At 42.3% G+C, this 18936-nt stretch overlaps 1 protein-coding gene across 1 annotated transcript; it reads left to right on the top strand.

The window, feature by feature from the left end:
• Positions 1-1014: 1014 nt before the first annotated feature.
• Positions 1015-17324, top strand: LOC124148711 (tubulin gamma-1 chain-like). Its single transcript, XM_046519959.2, has 13 exons — positions 1015-1129; positions 2393-2443; positions 3130-3191; positions 4044-4211; positions 5903-5971; positions 6925-7004; positions 8190-8316; positions 9253-9339; positions 11729-11878; positions 12906-13064; positions 13666-13827; positions 14986-15177; positions 15769-17324. The coding sequence occupies exons 1-13, from the start codon at positions 1081-1083 to the stop codon at positions 15790-15792; spliced, it is 1380 nt and encodes a 459-aa protein (XP_046375915.1). The 5' UTR covers positions 1015-1080; the 3' UTR covers positions 15793-17324.
• Positions 17325-18936: the final 1612 nt, after the last annotated feature.

Here is an 18936-nt window from a genome sequence, read left to right as displayed (position 1 = left end):
GACATCATGAACATCGATCCGCGCAATTGGGATACGGCTTGTTATCGGCTGTTGTGATTATGGCTGTCGGCTTGAATTGTTTTTTGACATGCTAACCTTGCCACAGCCACGAAATTAGAAAAGAAAGGCAAGAGATATTCTCTCACCAAATGATATCGAACGATGGGCAGCAGAATTATGACAACGAAAATATTTGTTGGTAACAAGCCTCTCCCTGGACCCGCCTATGAGCATTGAACTTACAGCTATATCAAACAACAAATAGTGTTAAAGCATATGTTTTAGCTGTAAAAGATAGAGACCACTGCCGCTTAGCTTATTAACAAGTTTTAGATGTGGATCTTTACTTATGGCTTTTGAAAAAGGCCGTTTCACTAACAAATTAGTTATATAAGATGGGATTTGTCATATTGTTTACATAATTCCTGTTACATAGAAATGTCAAAGATAACGTTCACGTTTTGATATAATGTCCATTCTTTAAAGATTTAAGAGACATTTTTTTAAAGCAATGTATTTAATTGAATTTAAACTTTTAATGAAGAGGACAAACTGTTATTTATTTTCAAATGGCCTCAAATACAACCTTTATTTGCAAGTGTGTTTTTTAAAATTATCAAACGTAAACAACTTTTGTAATTTTGTTTGATAATATTGTACCGATCATATTTTATTATGAACTTTAATCTATTATCACGATTTTAAAGTAATGATGTTTTAATGTGTCTCGTAAGACTATAATGACTGTGCGTTACTTTCCAAAACTCAGGAAACTTTTGGAGGTCTTCAGAAAGTGATAAACACGCCAAACAGGTACATTAGGAAAACATCACACGTTTATAGTTAACCCTGGATGCAACATTACATTAACTTAACATTTATTGCGTTTCAACACAAAATGCTGCGCTCAACTTCACGATATTATACGCGAAACCATATCCACTCCCTGAAGACTTTTGTTTTACGAAAAGTCGTAGTCGTGATCACAGTTCGTTTTCCGTATCATTTACATTTCATCTTTTATATGCACCGATCAGACTGCCGCCATTTTCAAGTTCAGGAAATACGACCGAAACAAACATGCCCCGAGAAATTATAACTCTACAGCTTGGGCAATGTGGAAATCAAGGTATTCTTACCACTTTTCCATTATTTGAAATGCAATATTGCTATTTCGTGACATAATTTCTTGCGGATGAGCTATAAGGGATAGGTTTCCCTGTCATCTTCAGCACTGCACTTCGCTGTGCAGTTGCATCCCTTAGTCGTGCCAGGATCCGATGTCAATGGGTTCGAATCCCAGATTCGCTCTGATTATGAGTCCTAGTTTGTCAGCATCATACCTGTGCCTTTAGGGCTCACCAAAATGAAACATTTCAGTAACCGATAGCAGCAATGAAGTTGACAGTCAAGACATGACCATGCCCGCAAATAAATGTCTTTGCCAAGGAATTCTTGATTATTGTTGACTTCTCTGTTTTCGAACAGCCATATTGATCATGATTTGTTGAGCTATAAAGAGAGGTGTGATATCATCAAAGCTGCCGACTTGACAGTGTACATACACATCTATCAGAATAAATCTGTTGTCATTCAAATCTTTAGTGAAAATGAAGAGTTAAACATGTTAAATAGTGTGAATGTTTCTGTAAAGCACTCTAATGAATGTTATAATTTGACAAACATTCATATTTTGTGAATAGGTTTAAGACTTTCAATTATTTTCTGAGTTTTAATGGTGGCTGACCTGCAAGAATATATTGTTGATGACTCTACCCTACACGGCTGTTCATTCATGGAAACCCTGCTAAGGTAGTAGGTTAAGTTGGCTATTAGTACTTTGGGGTATTTTGTACCTTAGCCATAAGGAAATCACACAAGCTTTCTCTCCAATTTGACTCTACAGCCCTTTAAGTAGCGACCATTTTGGTGGCCAACTGCTACTTAAATCTATGATTGGTGTCCTAAATTTATCTACTGCATGCCACTTGGCTACCTTAAAGTAATGAAACGTAACTGGCGACAAACCTGTTTACGGTACTGGTATCTGTTGGCTCCCCAAATCTTAGGTTTGGCTCCTAAAATATTCATGTTTAAATAGTAGCTGCTTGGCTCCTTAACAAAAAATACAAACTGCTGCTCTATTAGAAAAACACATGCTTCACAGTACGGAGCCCTATTGTTTTGGTTTGAGAACTGAATCGGGGATGTGACATCACGCTCGGAAATTATTTCATTCATGATTTAAAAATACACAGAACCGTCAATGTACTGTCCTTTTAAAGAACAGACAATCACTTATCGTGACAGAAAGAACAACTGTTTCCTGGGAATTTCTGATGTCGCTTAGTCATTCAGATTGTTGCTTACATTTGCTTTTCTCTCTTTGCAGTTGGATTGGAGTTTTGGAAGCAGCTGTGTGCAGAACATGGGATTAGTCCAGGTATAAGTACACAGATGAAATTTGCTTTTATGTTAAAAGTACATGATAGGATCAAACAAAACTACTTGGGTTTCCAGTAACATGGAACTGACAGGTATGGGTAATTTTTATTTGTTTGTATGTGTGTTATTGCTGCAATATTCCAGCTATATGACGTCAGACCGTAAATAAACGAGTCTGGACCAGACAATCCAGTGATTGACATCATGAGCATCAATCCACACAATTGGGATACGATGACATACATCAACCAAGTCAGCGAGCCTGACCACCCGATCCCGTTATTCGCCTCTTACAACAAGCTTAGTCGCCTTTTACGGCAAGCATGGGTTGCTGAAGACCTATTATTCCCGGATCTTCAAGGGTTGGGATGGGACAGTAGGCAGGATACCATATGTTATGTTATATTTGTTTTACAGATATTGCTGAGTGTTGTGTTAAATAACAAACAAACAAGTTTAGGGTTTGTCCATTGAATGTATTATCATTGCAGTTTGTATCCACTAGACCCTGTCTAGTAAAATTTCCTTATGGTCAAGTAAAATCAGGCTTGTACTATCCCGTGTAGTACTAAGATTAACAACTACCGAAAATAATGCCAAAATACAAGTTTGGGCAAATGTTTGGCACAGACAGTCAATGATTATGCATTAACATATCTGATAATTTCATAATGCATGTTTCAGAGGGTATTCTTGAGGAGTATGCCACGGAAGGAACAGACAGAAAGGATGTGTTCTTTTACCAGGTAGGATCAGTTTTTTTTCTCCAGAATTTTCCGCAGATTTCTTTTACATCAAAGGTCACCACTGTGATACATGCCATTACCATATATGCATAAATCATATGGTCCATATCATATAGACCCCTGGCTAAGTTTCAGTGTTAAAAACAACCTACGAAAAACATCCCTGGATATGTGAGGTTCATAATGACTTTGTCTCTCATCATTAGGGGAGTCATAATATAGTGCCTAGACAGGCAGTATACAAATTTTGATGGATTGAAATTTTTCTGAAGATGTTCTTAAATTCCTTCAAAATTTGTTCTGGGCTGTCATTTGATATCATAATGAAAGACTGTTGAAGCTGAAATTTTGCATACTTGCTCCTCATGTTGATGTCATAAAATCATTCTGATTTTATTGTTGCCTATTTTGTGAAGAATATTAAATAAAAAAAATAAATCATATATAAAGTTAAATCTGTCGAAACTAGACTTGCACTGGAACGACATTTAAGCCTGTTTTAGTCTGGCTTAGAGTTAGACATAAATCTGATTCTAGCAAGAGTTACATCCCTTGGTGTCACACAATCAATATTAAGACTCAAAATCAAAGACCTGTACATGTACAAGAGCTGTATTTCTGTGATTTCATCATTTCTTACTATTTGATGTGTGTCATGATACCTGTAGTATCGTCAGTCTGCATCGTGATTCAAATCGTATCGCAAGACACCAAGAGATACTCAGCTCTAGTTTGGAGGCTGTTTTTGTTGATATTTGAAACTTTTGACTTCATATCGAGGTAAGCTACATTTACGTAGAAAAACAAGGAAGAGAAATACCACTTGATGAGTAAAGCATCCTTTCCTTGCAGGCTGATGACGAACACTACATCCCCCGATCAGTGTTACTGGACACAGAGCCCAGGGTGATCAACTCAATCCTCAGCTCACCCTATGCCAAGCTGTATAACCCTGAGAACGTGTACCTGTCAAAACATGGCGGTGGTGCTGGAAACAACTGGGCCAGTGGCTACACACAGGTAAGTTTGTTTTCACCATTAGTATCAAGTAAATGTTGTAATATTCCATCGTGTAAGCATTTCCAATAACAGTCCTTTTATAAACCATTACCTAAGTTAATTTTTGTCCTGATACAACATATTGCAATTACCTTCTTCGAAACCTATACCACAGAGGTAAACATGGGGCCCATCACCATCACCATCACCATCACCAACACCAACACCAACACCATCACCATCACCATCACCATCACCATCACCATCACCATGTTCACATACATGGTCCTCAGCCAGAGTCACCTCCCCTGATCTCGCTACTTCCTTCTGTTTACTTGGTGCTAACACAAAGCGTGTGATTTTTTATCCCTACCCATCGAACTCTACACATATTTTTATGCCTTCTTGTTGTATTTACTTTGCAGGTTTTTGTGTTTGGAAAGTGTTAATGGTTCGTATGTTGGTGATAGTATTTTTCTCCCATGAAAGCTGTCCAGTGACGTAAGCTTGGATTTTTGTGCCATTCTTGGTGCTTTTTCAAACTTTTGGAGCCACATTGAAATTTAGAGAAGTCACATTCTTTTAGTCTGCCATGTGGTGGACCAGGCACCTTGCTCGGTTTGTGCATCACTTGGCTTTCCAATTAGTTTAGGGGCTAATTAGTTTAGTTTAGTGGGTAAAGCATTCGCTTGTCACGCCTTTGATTCCCGACGTGGGTACAATGTGTGAAGCCCATTTCTGGTGTCCCCTGCCGTGATATTGCTGGAATAATGCTAAAAGCGGCGTAAAACCATACTCACTTACTCGCTCACTCCAATGAGTTTTTTACTGTCAGACAAGTTCATAACATGGCAGACAAAGTCATCTTGTTCGTGTTACATCTCAATGCTGAATTCTGTGATTCGATGCAAGCATGCAGGTGCTTCATTCACCTACTAAACACAGGCAGTAATATCAATAGTTACTTCATTCATGTCATTATTCTGTGATGGACAAAGTGGCTTAGAGACAGCTAAGAGACGGCTCTTGAAAATATGGGAAAATAGTTTGAACACGTCGCCATTGTGAAAGTAAACTGAGCTGACAGTGTTAGAAACTGGCACTAGTCCTGTAGTCCTTGCCAAACTGCCCAATAGTTAAGGTATCATATGGACAAGTAGCAATTTGCCATTTTTAAGGGGTTTGCTACATGTTATCATTATAAGCCTTAAAGGACTAGTGGACTAAAACGGTTAGTTTCTACCACTGGAGCATGACTGGCAATACAAAAACTCATAGCATCGCAGACCTAGTTTTACATGCCATAACAGCTTTGGTAATCTTACAGCAAGTTGCAGGCTTCGATGAATATGTGATGTTGCAAGATGGACCCTCACTGACCATTTGTGGCTCTGTAGTATCAGATTCGAAGGAAGAATGAAATTGCAATGTGTTGTATCGGGAGCAGTATTTAATATAATAAATGCGATACTATATGTAGCTTTCTAAAAGCTGTTAAGTATTTGGTTAATTTGAGGTGAAATATATAGAGGTCACTGGTTTGATGCATTTATATTCAGAACTTTCATCAATTGTTATTTTGTGATCTTTGTCATAAATAATGTAGTAAATAAAAAGTAATGTAGAAAATGAGGAGTATATAATCTTTTCATCGGGTGTCATTGGACAGATTTTGCATGGTAAGTTTTTCGAGTGTCTGTGTTTGTTTTCAGGCTGAAGGGCTGTACGAGGATGTGTTTGACATCATAGACAGGGAGGCAGATGGAAGTGACAGTTTGGAGGTATGGAAAATGTTCTGTTGTCAATATTGATGGAATTATTCTTAGATAACTGATTGTACAATTCCCTTAAAGATTTCACTGGTTGATGCATGTCATCGTGCCCCAACTAGATAGATGCTCATGATGTCAGTCAGTGGATTGTCTGGTACAGACTTGATTATTACAGACAGCCAAAACAAACACACAAGCGAAAAGACTGCACAGTTTGTATTAGCTTGGTTTGGAGGGCAACATAGTTCAGTCTAAGAACTGATCAAATGACTGATTGTACGGACTCTTTAACCAACTGGACCAGATTTTGTTCTTATTTCCTGAGGGGCCACGGGTGGCCCAGTCGTCTAAGGCGCCTTGAGTTGCATCCCTTGGGCACGCCAGAAACCTATGATTGTGGGTTCTAATCATGGTTTGCCTCGTTTATATTTCTAGGTTTGTCAGCACCATGTCCGTGCTTGTGGGTTTCACTGAAGAGGTAAATGTCTGAGACCTGCATCACTTCAGGCTTTCCTCCCACATTAAGCTGACACGCCTCGATATAACTGGAATACTGTTAAAAGTGGCGTTAAACCCAACTCACTCACTCTTATTTCTTGATTTATAAATTAAAAAAAAAAATTACGTGTGAGTATTTGGAAAAAGAGAAAGGAGACATTTTTGATGATTTTATTATTGTTGGCATAGAAGCAGTGCTAGTTAAACTTGTATTGCACCATGAATACTCAGAGCTTGTGAGAGCTGTTTAAGAGTCTTGAAGTGGGATGGTTGACATTTCGTGGATTTTTGTGCAAAGCGTGCTCACTATGTTTTTCTTTATGCCTCCATTAATCTTGGGCCTACATATGGCACTCTGAGAACAAGAAGATAAGTCACTCACTCACTCACTTGAGCTCTGTTTCCCTGGCATTGTTATTGGCTAATAATAGATCGTATCATAACAGGCTGTGTGTCTGTTCCAGGGGTTTGTGCTGAGTCACTCTATTGCTGGTGGAACAGGGTCCGGAATGGGATCCTACCTGCTGGAGAGACTTAACGACAGGTGTGTACAGATATATCACAGTCGGAACCAACAATCCTAGAACAAACTCTCTTGGACTTGACCAGGACAGATAACTCAGACAAACAAAATTATGTTTTCTTCTTCACTTTTCAAGCACATGTTGCAAACTGGAAGAGAAGCTGTTCTATGTCTTGACTTACGTTATTTATATTTTGGATGGTACGAAGAAAAAGACAACATGGCGATTGTGTGGCATATTACCATGTCTTTCCTTGTTCACCATACACGAGTCCAGTGAAATATTCATACTACATTCAGGGGGAATGTGCGGAGTAGTTGTTTAACAGCGTTAGAAATTGGCACTAGTCCTATAGTCCTTACCAAACTGCCCAATTGTAAAGGTATCTTAAGGACTTGTAAAAATTGGCCGATTTTAAGGGTTTTGCTATTATATGTTATCATTATAAGGACTAGTGGACAAAAACTGTTAGTTTCTAACCCTGGTTTAAGGTGTTGCATTTAGCTGTGCAGAGTTGTGTCCATTGGCCACCCCAGACATCATGTGGATTTGAATCCCTGTTCACCTCAATGACTGTACCATACCTATGCTCTTGGGTTTCATGTCTTAAGACCTACATCTATAACTGGAATACTGTTCTAAACAGCGTTAAACCCAACTCATTCACTCATGCTCCATCTTACATTCTATTACCGTGGGGGCGGTCGGGTAGCCTAGTGGTTAAAGCGTTCGCTCGTCACGCCAAAGACGTGTTTGATTCTCGACATTGTTACAATGTGTGAAGCCCATCTCTGGTGTCCCCCGCCGTGATATTGCTGGGATATTGCTAAAAGCGGCGTAAAACCATACTCACTCGCTCACACATTCTATTACCGTGATGACCGATGATGACCGATGATGACCATGTAGAATCGTAGGTTAGAATTGTCACCAGCAACCCATGCTGATCATGAGGGACGACTTATAATCACGTGATCAGGCCTGGTGCCTTGGTTGATGTGTGTCCTCGTACCCCTGGGGCATGGATCGTTACCCTGGCCCAGTAAATGCTGGAATATCTCAGACTTCAGCCTTTAAATAACATTCACTCACTCGCTCTAAACATTATTAAGTTGTGTTTTAGTATTCATTTGACTAGAAGAAATTTTAATGAAGTTTTAGGAATCACTGTTTAAAAATTGTAGAGCATGAGATTTTTATTTTAGATTTCCAAAGAAGCTTATCCAGACGTACTCAGTGTTCCCGAATGTGGACGAGATCTCTGACGTTGTGGTTCAGCCGTACAACTCCATACTGACTCTCAAGAGGCTGATTCAGAATGCAGACTGTGTGGTATGCATGTTACTGACACTTGGCTGTACAGATCAGACATCTTAGTAAATAGCAACAATGTGTAACATAGGCTAAAATATTGCTGGCCTGGTGGGCTGGCTCGCCTTAAAGTTTCTAGCCAGTTTCAAATTTCAGAATCTTTAGCCCCACCAAAACTTTTGCAATCAGGTAGCTATTTCCTCTATCTGGTCCAGACTCTATTATTTACAGGACGTCCTCATGCATCTGAATATTGCTGAGTATGGTGTTGTGGTGTAGGTAGTGTTCCCTTGGCGCTGCTGATGAATGCTGGCTAATGATGAATGCATTGGACGATTATGCTTAGGTTCGATTCCTAAAGGGGGCACGGGTGGCCCAGTCGTCTAAGGCGCTGCAATTCGCTGTGCAGAGTTGCGTCTGTTGGGCACGCCAGAAACCTATGATTGTGGGTTCGAATCCCGGTTCGCCCCGATAATGTTTCTAGGTTTGTCAGCACCATACCCGTGCTCGTGGGTTTCACCAAAGTGGTAAACGTCTGAGACCTGCATCACTTCGGGCTTTCCTCCCACATTAAGCTGGACTACTGTTAAAAGCGGCGTTAAGCCCAACTCACTCACTCACTCACTCACTCGATTCCCAAATGGATGCTAAAGTTAAAAAAAGAGTCCCCTGCCATGTTTTTGCTACCAGTGACATACAAGTCACATCAACAAAACCATAACATTAGTTATGGCTATATTTACATGATTTGGGAGTTTTTCGTTCCAATTTTGAATTTTTTCCGGACATTTGGTGCTGAACATGTTGGGGCTGAATATTGGCCTCTGTGCATGTCTATAAATCCCTGCAGTCTACTCTTTCCTGTATAGACTTGTGAAATTGTACAAATATTTTCAGATCATTACAATCTGCAATGTGTGTCTTGTTGATGAATGTTGCTTCCCTGCTTGACCCCAGGTGGTGCTGGACAACACGGCTCTCAACAGGATCGCCGCCGACAGGCTTCACATAGACACTCCCTCCCTGGCACAGATCAACCAGCTGGTGAGGACACGGGATGCCTTTGTATAACCCGGTGTAAAGTCTGAAAGTATACCTGGGTAGATAATGGGGCCTTCCAGTATCTACCCTGGGATAGATTCTAGATTCTGGGAGCTCACAGACTCTACCCCCCTTTCCCAGAATCAACCTCCTGGGGTATACTCTGGGAGCTCCCAGAATCTACTGCGGGGTATAATCTAGTAGCTCCCAGAATCTACTGCGGGGTATACTCTAGTAGCTCCCAGAATCTACTGCGGGGTATAGTCTAGTAGCTCCCAGAATCTACTGCGGGGTATAGTCTAGTAGCTCCCAGAATCTACTGCGGGGTATACTCTAGTAGCTCCCAGAATCTACTGCGGGGTATAGTCTAGTAGCTCCCAGAATCTACTGCGGGGTATACTCTAGTAGCTCCCAGAATCTACTGCGGGGTATAGTCTAGTAGCTCCCAGAATCTACTGCGGGGTATAATCTAGTAGCTCCCAGAATCTACTGCGGGGTATAATCTAGTAGCTCCCAGAATCTACTGCGGGGTATACTCTAGTAGCTCCCAGAATCTACTGCGGGGTATAGTCTAGTAGCTCCCAGAATCTACTGCGGGGTATAATCTAGTAGCTCCCAGAATCTACTGCGGGGTATAATCTAGTAGCTCCAAGAATCTACTGCGGGGTATACTCTAGTAGCTCCCAGAATCTACTGCGGGGTATAGTCTAGTAGCTCCCAGAATCTACTGCGGGGTATAATCTAGTAGCTCCCAGAATCTACTGCGGGGTATAATCTAGTAGCTCCCAGAATCTACTGCGGGGTATAATCTAGTAGCTCCCAGAATCTACTGCGGGGTATAATCTAGTAGCTCCAAGAATCTACTGCGGGGTATAATCTAGTAGCTCCCAGAGTCTACTGCGGGGTATAATCTAGTAGCTCCAAGAATCTACTGCGGGGTATAATCTAGAAGCTCCCAGAATCTACTGCGGGGTATAATCTAGTAGCTCCCAAAATCTACTGCGGGGTATAATCTAGTAGCTCCCAGAATCTACTGCGAGGTATAATCTAGTAGCTCCCAGAATCTACTGCGGGGTATAATCTAGTAGCTCCCAGAATCTACTGCGGGGTATAGTCTAGTAGCTCCCAGAATCTGCTGCGGGGTATAGTCTAGTAGCTCCCAGAATCTACTGCGGGGTATAATCTAGTAGCTCCCAGAATCTACTGCGGGGTATAATCTAGTAGCTCCCAGAATCTACTGCGGGGTATAGTCTAGTAGCTCTCAGAATCTACTGCGGGGTATAATCTAGTAGCTCCCAGAATCTACTGCGGGGTATAATCTAGTAGCTCCCAGAATCTACTGCGGGGTATAATCTAGTAGCTCCCAGAATCTACTGCGGGGTATAATCTAGTAGCTCCAAGAATCTACTGCGGGGTATAATCTAGTAGCTCCCAGAATCTACTGCGGGGTATAGTCTAGTAGCTCCCAGAATCTACTGCGGGGTATAGTCTAGTAGCTCCCAGAATCTACTGCGGGGTATAATCTTGTAGCTCCCAGAATCTACTGCGGGGTATAATCTAGTAGCTCCCAGAATCTACTCCAGCCCTGTTTGATTTAAACATTTTTATTTCATGAATGTACATGAAGTTTTCTTTTTTGGGGATGCATTTAACTCAGTGTTGATCTCTCCTGGTCAATTGCTGTAACAATATTGTCATCTGATTAAGTGCCTATTCAGTACACAATTAGTTTTTAAACATTCATATCCTGTTATTTAAATTGAGAAGACAAAGGTGGGAGCACCAGTTTTTCCAAACAGTATAAATCATAATTAAACAAATCTCACATGTGCGATGAGAATGTACATGAATGTACATGAAGTTTTCTTTTTGGGGTTTATTCTCAAAATGTTCAGGGGGCGGTCGGGTAGCCTAGTGGTTAAAGCGATCGCTCGTCACGCCGAAGACCCGGGTTCGATTCCCGACATGGGTACAATGTGTGAAGCCCATTTCTGGTGTCCCCCGCCGTGATATTGCTGGAATATTGCAAAAATCGGCGTAAAACAATACTCACTCACTCACTCACTGAAAATGTTCAGTGTAGGCTTTGTAAGCCTGTGTTGGAAAGTGTAATATCCAGTCTGTACGTTGTTAGAATAAGAGAACAAAAATATGATCACTAATAAACAAAACATGCAGCTTCCCTTGAAAACATTTGCAATTCATCACAGAAAACGTTTAGTCACTGAGGTGTTCCTCCATGTCGAAGGTATCATCTTTGGGTGAGTAAACATTTCCTGTTTTCAATTGTGCTCATATACCAAGATGAGGGCTGAGGGATGAGTCATCCTACTTGCACATCCACTGAAATCAGTTCTTCATGTCATTATTTTTATGATTTCATTTACTACAGGTGTCAACTGTGATGTCAACAAGTACAGCCACTCTGCGTTACCCTGGTTACATGAACAATGATCTGATTGGCCTGATAGCTTCTCTCATCCCCACCCCCAGACTCCACTTCCTCATGACTGGGTACACGCCCCTCACAACTGACTCACAGGTAAGGCTCTCCCCTCTCATCCCCACCCCTAGACTCCACTTCCTCATGACTGGGTACATGCCCTCACAACTGACTCACAGGTGAGCCTCTCCCCTCTCATCCCCAACCCCAGACTCCACTTCCTCATGACTGGACACACGCCCCTCACAACTGACTAACAGGTGAGGCTCTCCCCTCTCATCCCAAACCCCAGACTCCACTTCCTCATGTCTGGGTACATGCCCAAACAAACGATTCAGGTAAGCCTTACGTCAGTGGTGGCTGCTGGCATACAAGTCTGCAAGTGGTCAGGGGTACATCCGATTCATCGTGAGGTGAGACTGATTGCAATATGCACAATGTACACACCAGGCAGGTGCATGATACTGGTATAGGTGATGCCATTCACAAGCAGGGACATATTGTCGGAACATGAACTGTCAAGCATTAAAGCAAATCGACAGATACTTTAAACATGTCTCTGAGCATAGACATAACCCCTGCAAACATGTAGACAGTCACTCACTGGGGTCACAACACAGTCATCTCTCATGTATACTTGTGAGGAAAGAGACGACCAGTTGAGTGGTGCTAGCATCTGTACTGAAAGGTTGCATTGAAACTATAAAGAACTAGACACCATTAAGTCAACTCTATCCTCATTATATCAGCTTCTAGAGTGCCACTTAGGGTATGTACCAGCTGTGTACCTGTGAAGATCCGGGGTAGAATAGGTCTTCAGAATCCCAATGCTTGCCGTACAAGGCGACTATGCTTTTCATAAGAGGCGAATAACGGGATCAGGTGGTCAGGCTCGCTGACTAGGTTGATGCATGTCATTGTATCCCACTTGAGTGGGTTGATATTCATGATGTCAATCACTGGATTGTCTGGTCAAGATTTGATTATTTGCAGACCACCGTCATATGGCAGAGTGCGGCATTAAAAAAGAAAGAAAGAAAGAAACAAACAAACCAATAGTTTTACAGTAGATTTAACTTATTTCCAATATTTGAAAGCATCCCTACCTGACTGTTGACTGATTCAGGTGGCCAGTGTGAGGAAGACCACGGTGCTGGATGTGATGAGACGGCTGCTGCAGCCCAAGAACATGATGGTGTCGACGCCGGTGGGAGCACATCGCCAGGCCAGCCACTGCTACATCTCTATTCTCAACATCATACAGGGGGAGGTGGACCCCACACAGGTGAGGCACATACAGGGGGAGGTGGACCCTACACAGGTGGGACACATACTAGTGGACCCCACACAGGTGTGACACATACTAGTGGACCCCACACAGGTGAGACACATACAGGGGGACCCCACACAGGTGAGACACATACAGGGGGAGGTGGACCCCACACAGGTGAGACACATACAGAGAGAGGTGGACCCCACACAGGTGAGGCACATACAGAGAGAGGTGGACCCCACACAGGTGAGGCACATACAGGAGGACCATCTGGGACAATCTATAGAGTTGATTTTGTAACACTGATGTCCCAGTTTTGATTCCCAAAATGAGTACAAGGTTTGAATGTCATGCTTTGGGTGTCCTGTTGGAATATTGCTCTAAGTTCTGTCAATTCATTGATGAGTTTGTTGCATTTCCCCTCACACTGTCCTGTCTGATCTGCAGGTACACTAGAGCCTCCGGAGGATCTGCGAGAATTGTGTTTGTTAAATGTTGAACTCACTCACACTGTCTTGTCTGATCTGCAGGTACACAAGAGCCTCTGGAGGATCTGCGAGAATTGTGTTTGTTAAATGTTGAACTCACTCACACTGTCCTGTCTGATCTGCAGGTACACAAGAGCCTTCAGAGGATCCGAGAGCGGAAGCTGGCCCAGTTCATCCCCTGGGGTCCAGCCAGCATCCAGGTGGCGCTGTCACGCAAGTCTCCCTACATCCAGACGGCCCATCGTGTCAGCGGCCTCATGATGGCCAACCACACAAGCATCTCTCATGTAGGTCCAACAATACATGGACTTTTTATGTTCTAGTATGTTCAAGTTTGTTTGTCCGACATAGTCAGGATAGACACAGCCACAAGTCTGTTAGTCCGACATAGTCAGGGTTAGCCACTTGTCCGTTAGTCCGACATAGTCAGGGTTAGCCACTTGTCTGTTAGTCCGACATAGTCAGGGTTAGCCACTAGTCTGTTAGTTTGACATAGTCAGGGATAGACACAGCCACAAGTCCGTTAGTCCGACATATTCAGGGTTAGCCACTAGTCTGTTAGTCCGACATAGTCAGGGTTAGCCACTTGTCTGTTAGTCCGACATAGTCAGGAATGGACATTGCCACTAGTCTGTTAGTCCGACATAGTCAGGTTTAGCCACTTGTCCGTTAGTCCGAGACAAGTGAAACTCTTAGAGGACTAGTTGTTTTCTCCAAATCTAGTTAGTTTGCATAAGCCAATGGTCCGGAATGAGCTGCAGACAATTTAGATTTAACCAGAGGTGTCCTCCCTGATAGTTGACCTCGGCTGACCCACAGAATTGAGTTTTTGCTTGCTGCCAAGTCCATGGATGCCCATTTGATTGATATTTAGGAGGGGGTACAGCGATTCACTGTGCAGAGTTGTGTCCCTTGGGCATGCCAGAAACCTTTGATTGTGGGTTTCAATCCCAGTTCGCCCTGATTATGTTTCTAGGTTTGTCAGCACCATATCCATGCTTGTGGGTTTCACCGAAGTGGTAAACATCTGAGACCTGCATCACTTCGGGCTTTCCTCCCACAATAAGCTGACACGCCACGATTTAACTGGAATACTGTTAAAAGCGGTGTTAAACCCAACTCACTGATATTAAGGAAAGTTCTCTATGTGACTCCTTGCAGTAGAATACCTACAGTCAAGTCAGGATATATGCAAGACAGATAGCATGTGGTTGGCTATAGCAAGCTCATATTTTATCCCCAAGCAGTGGTCATAGGTGTTATTGTGTATTTAAAGAAGAGGCAGATTTTAAGCTCCGAGTGGAGATAATTATTTCTGGATTTAGGCTTTCATTACTTTCTCAAAGTACCAGTGCTCACTCTTCCCTGCATGAAACATGGTATATGCTACAAAATATTGTTAACAATAAAGAAACTGATATGAAATTGTTGCTATCTTCTTGCAGTTGTTTGATAGAACCCTCCGCCAGTTTGACAAGCTGAGAAAGAGAGAGGCTTTTATGGAGCAGTATAAGAAGGAGCCCATCTTCAAGGACAACCTGGATGAGTTTGATAACTCTCGGGAAGTCCTGCAGGAGCTGGTTGACGAGTACCAGGCCGCCACGCGACATGACTACCTTGACTGGGGCACACGACAGGTAGGTAACGCACCTTCCATCATCATCATCATCATAGGTGTTTAGGGCTGTAACAGCTACCTTGACTGGGGCACAGGACAGGTAGGTGATGCACCTTCCATCATCATCTTTGTGCCTTCATAGGACAGGTGTTTAGGGCTGTAACAGCTACCTTGACTGGGGCACACGACAGGTAGGTAACTCACCTTTCATCATCATCTTTGTTCCTTCATAGGACAGGTGTTTAGGGCTGTAACAGCTACCTTGACTGGGGCACACGACAGGTAGGTAACTCACCTTCCATCATCATCTTTGTTCCTTCATAGGACAGGTGTTTAGGGCCTTGTTATTCACAGATAGTTGACACGGACAAGTACAATGTGTATACAGCACTAGAAACTAACTGTGTTAGTCCACTAGTCCTTATAATACCATAGAGCAACAAACTTAAAAAGGGCAAATTTCTACTCGTCCTTATGATACCTGAACTATTGGGCTGTTTGGCAAGACTGTAGTGCCAGTTTCTAACGCTGTGTGTAGCCGTAATGGACAAACCTCTCTTGGGAGTTAAACCTGACAAGTGTTTCTCAATTTCCCCACGTCTTATTGCAGGGAGCTGCTGCTGAGCGGATGTGATACAGAGACAAGGACAGGATGTGGTGCGAGCTGTCTCACTGGGATGTCAACACACAACAGAGGCAATAGAGAAGCGAGAAATAACACTGTCTTATGACTGAAATACTTTTCAAAGCTGTGTTAAACCCAACTTGTTCTCTCTGAGGAATGGTTGTATTTCTACTGTGTTCACAGGAATGGTTGTCATGGTGATACATATGCAGAGCTCCCAGGAATGGTTGTCATGGTGATATATATGCAGAGTTCACAGGAATGGTTGTCACAGTATTCTATACACACTTCCCAGGAATGTTTGTCATGGTGATACACATGCAGGAATGGTTGTCATGGCGATTAGTATGCAGAGCTCCCAGGTTTGGTTGTCATGGTGATATCTCTCAGAGTTCCCATAACACACAGAAGTTTGATAACTTGAAAAACATAAGTTCAAATTGTTTAACCTAACTAACTGAGCTCATACCCGATGGCAATTCCTGGTACAGTATGCAAGTCTCTGATTTATGTCTGGTCTCTAAGTATACAATCCCACTGTCACATGATGCCAGAGCATTATTCAGTTAATTGTGTATATCATGCTAACATGGGTGTTATGTTGATGTATGCCTACACTGGGTGTGTTTATATGAGTGTTGAGAGTAACAGTATGAGGTGGTCTGATGACAAGCACTGAATCTCTGGGTTGAATGTCAAGTCAAGATGTATATTTTTGCACAAGATTGTCCAACATACACAACTGTTTTTGCATTTAAGGTCACATATTACAGTTGGTACAAATATCTGTGTTCATGTTTGTGATGGTGTACATATATCATTTATCATGAGATATCCTTTCGTACTTCATCTAGAAAGGATATACTTTTGTTTGATGTCTTGTTATTGTTACTGTTATGCTATTGTTAAAAGATGGTTCTTACTGTGCCTGGCCGCATCCAACCAAAAGACTTTGAAGGATGGTTCTTGTTGCCTGACATGCAGCATTAAAGGAATAAACAACAACTGGTTGGCACTGAGTGGGGTATCCATGTTAAAACTGTGGCATTGTATCTACTATCATGGACTAGCTATAGAAACAGTGTAAGCCTTGACTAGATACAGTGTAATCCTGGACTAGAAACAGTGTAAGCCTGGACTAGAAACAGTGTAAGCCTTGACTAGATACAGTGTAAGCCTGGACTAGAAACAGTATAGGCCTGGACTAGAAACAGTGTAAGCCTGGACTAGAAACAGTGTAAGCCTAGACTAGAAACAGTGTAAGCCTGGACTAGAAACAGTGTAAGCCTGGACTAGAAACAGTGTAAGCCTAGACTAGAAACAGTGTAAGCCTGGACTAGAAACAGTGTAAGCCTGGACTAGATACAGTGTAATCCTGGACTAGAAACAGTGTAAGCCTGGACTAGTACATGCAGTCATGACCTGTGAAGATCCGGGTTAGAATAGGTCTTCAGCAACCCATGCTTGCTGTAAAAGGCGACTATGCTTGTCGTAAGAGGCGACTAATGTGATTGGGGGGTCAGACTTGCTGACTTGGTTCATGCGTGTCATTGTATCACAATTGTGTAGATCGATGCTCATGATATCAATAACTGGGTTGTCTGGTCCAGACTCGATTATTTACAGACCGCCGTCCTCTAGCTGGAATATTGCTGAGTGCGGCGTTAAACAACAAACGAACAAACAAATCCAAAGTGGGGGGCATGGGTGGCCAGGTTGTCTAAGGTGCCGGAATTCACTGTGCAGAGTTGCGTCCCTTGGGTACACCAGAAACCTATGATAGTGGGTTTGAATGCTGGTTCGTCTGATTATGTTTCTTGGATTGACAGTACCATACCTATGTTCGTGGGTTTCACCAAGGTGGTAAACATCTGAGACCATCACTAACTGGAATACTGTTAAAAGCGGTGTTGAACAAAACTCACTCACCAATGTGGTCACATTGGATTTCTCATCATATTCTGTGATTGGGTGGTCAGGCTCGCTGACTTGGTTGATGCATGTCATATACCCCAATCACATAGATCAATGCTCATATCAATTACTGGATTGTCTGGCAGAAACTCGATTATTTACAGACTACAGCTGGAATATTGCTGAGTGTGGCGATAAACAACTAACAAACACAAGGCATCATTGTCATTGTTCTTTAAGAGAACTCTGTGACCGTTTTGATAATGTGCTTTGCACACAAATGTTATAGCTGTATCTATTCCCTGGATTAAACAACTTTCTGTAATAGTTAGAAAGACTGGGGTTGATGGTCATTAGGAGATATGATAGCTGCACACAAGTGTATTTGCTTGGTCAGGTGCTTCTCTCTGTTTTGTTTGTATACCTGTATATACATGTAAATATGATGTACATATTGTCTCAACTGAAATCATGCATTGAAATAAAACCTTTTATTTCTATCTGAAATATCATATTTGTAAATCTTTATTGCATGGAACGTGTTGAGATAACGGAGTGTGCACAGGACAACATACTGGAGAGAGTATGTTAAATACAAGGAATCCCAGAGAGCCTGTTTGTTTCATAGAAGAACAACTTTGAAAAGGAGGATGTGGACTGATGCAAGTATTGAGATAATACTAGGGGCTGCAGAATATTCTGAAAAAAATAATTTGTTCCACAGAGAAAAAAATGTCCTGAGGTTTTAATCTGCAAAATTGCCTGTCTGGAAATGCTGGACTCCTGGAAAATGTTTTGTGAAAAGAAAAAAATGTTGTTCTGTCCTGGTTTCACTGACAAAAAATTGTGTTTGGAAGCAGTCCCTGAAACCAACATCTGTCTCACGTCCCGGATCACTCGCCACCTTGGTAACCTGCAAGAAGACTCTCCCCCCTATCAAGGGGTGGTCGCCGAAGCCCTGGGTTCGATTCCCGACATTGGTACAATGTGTGAAGCCCATTTCTGGTGTCCCCCGCCGTGATATTGCTGGAATATTGCTAAAAGCGGCGTTAAACCATACTGAAGACCCGGGTTCGATTCCTGACATGGGTACAATGTGTGAAGCCCATTTCTGGTGTCCCCCGCTGTGATATTGCTGGAATATTGCTAAAAGCGGCGTTAAAACATACTGAAGACCCGGGTTCGATTCCTGACATGGGTACAATGTGTGAAGCCCATTTCTGGTGTCCCCCGCTGTGA

Source organism: Haliotis rufescens, unplaced genomic scaffold (assembly GCF_023055435.1).
Source record: "Haliotis rufescens isolate VD_foot unplaced genomic scaffold, xgHalRufe1.0.p SCAF_46, whole genome shotgun sequence".
NCBI lineage: Eukaryota > Metazoa > Mollusca > Gastropoda > Lepetellida > Haliotidae > Haliotis > Haliotis rufescens.
Note: the sequence above shows the minus strand (reverse complement) of the source record. Positions and strands in the feature narration are given on the sequence as shown.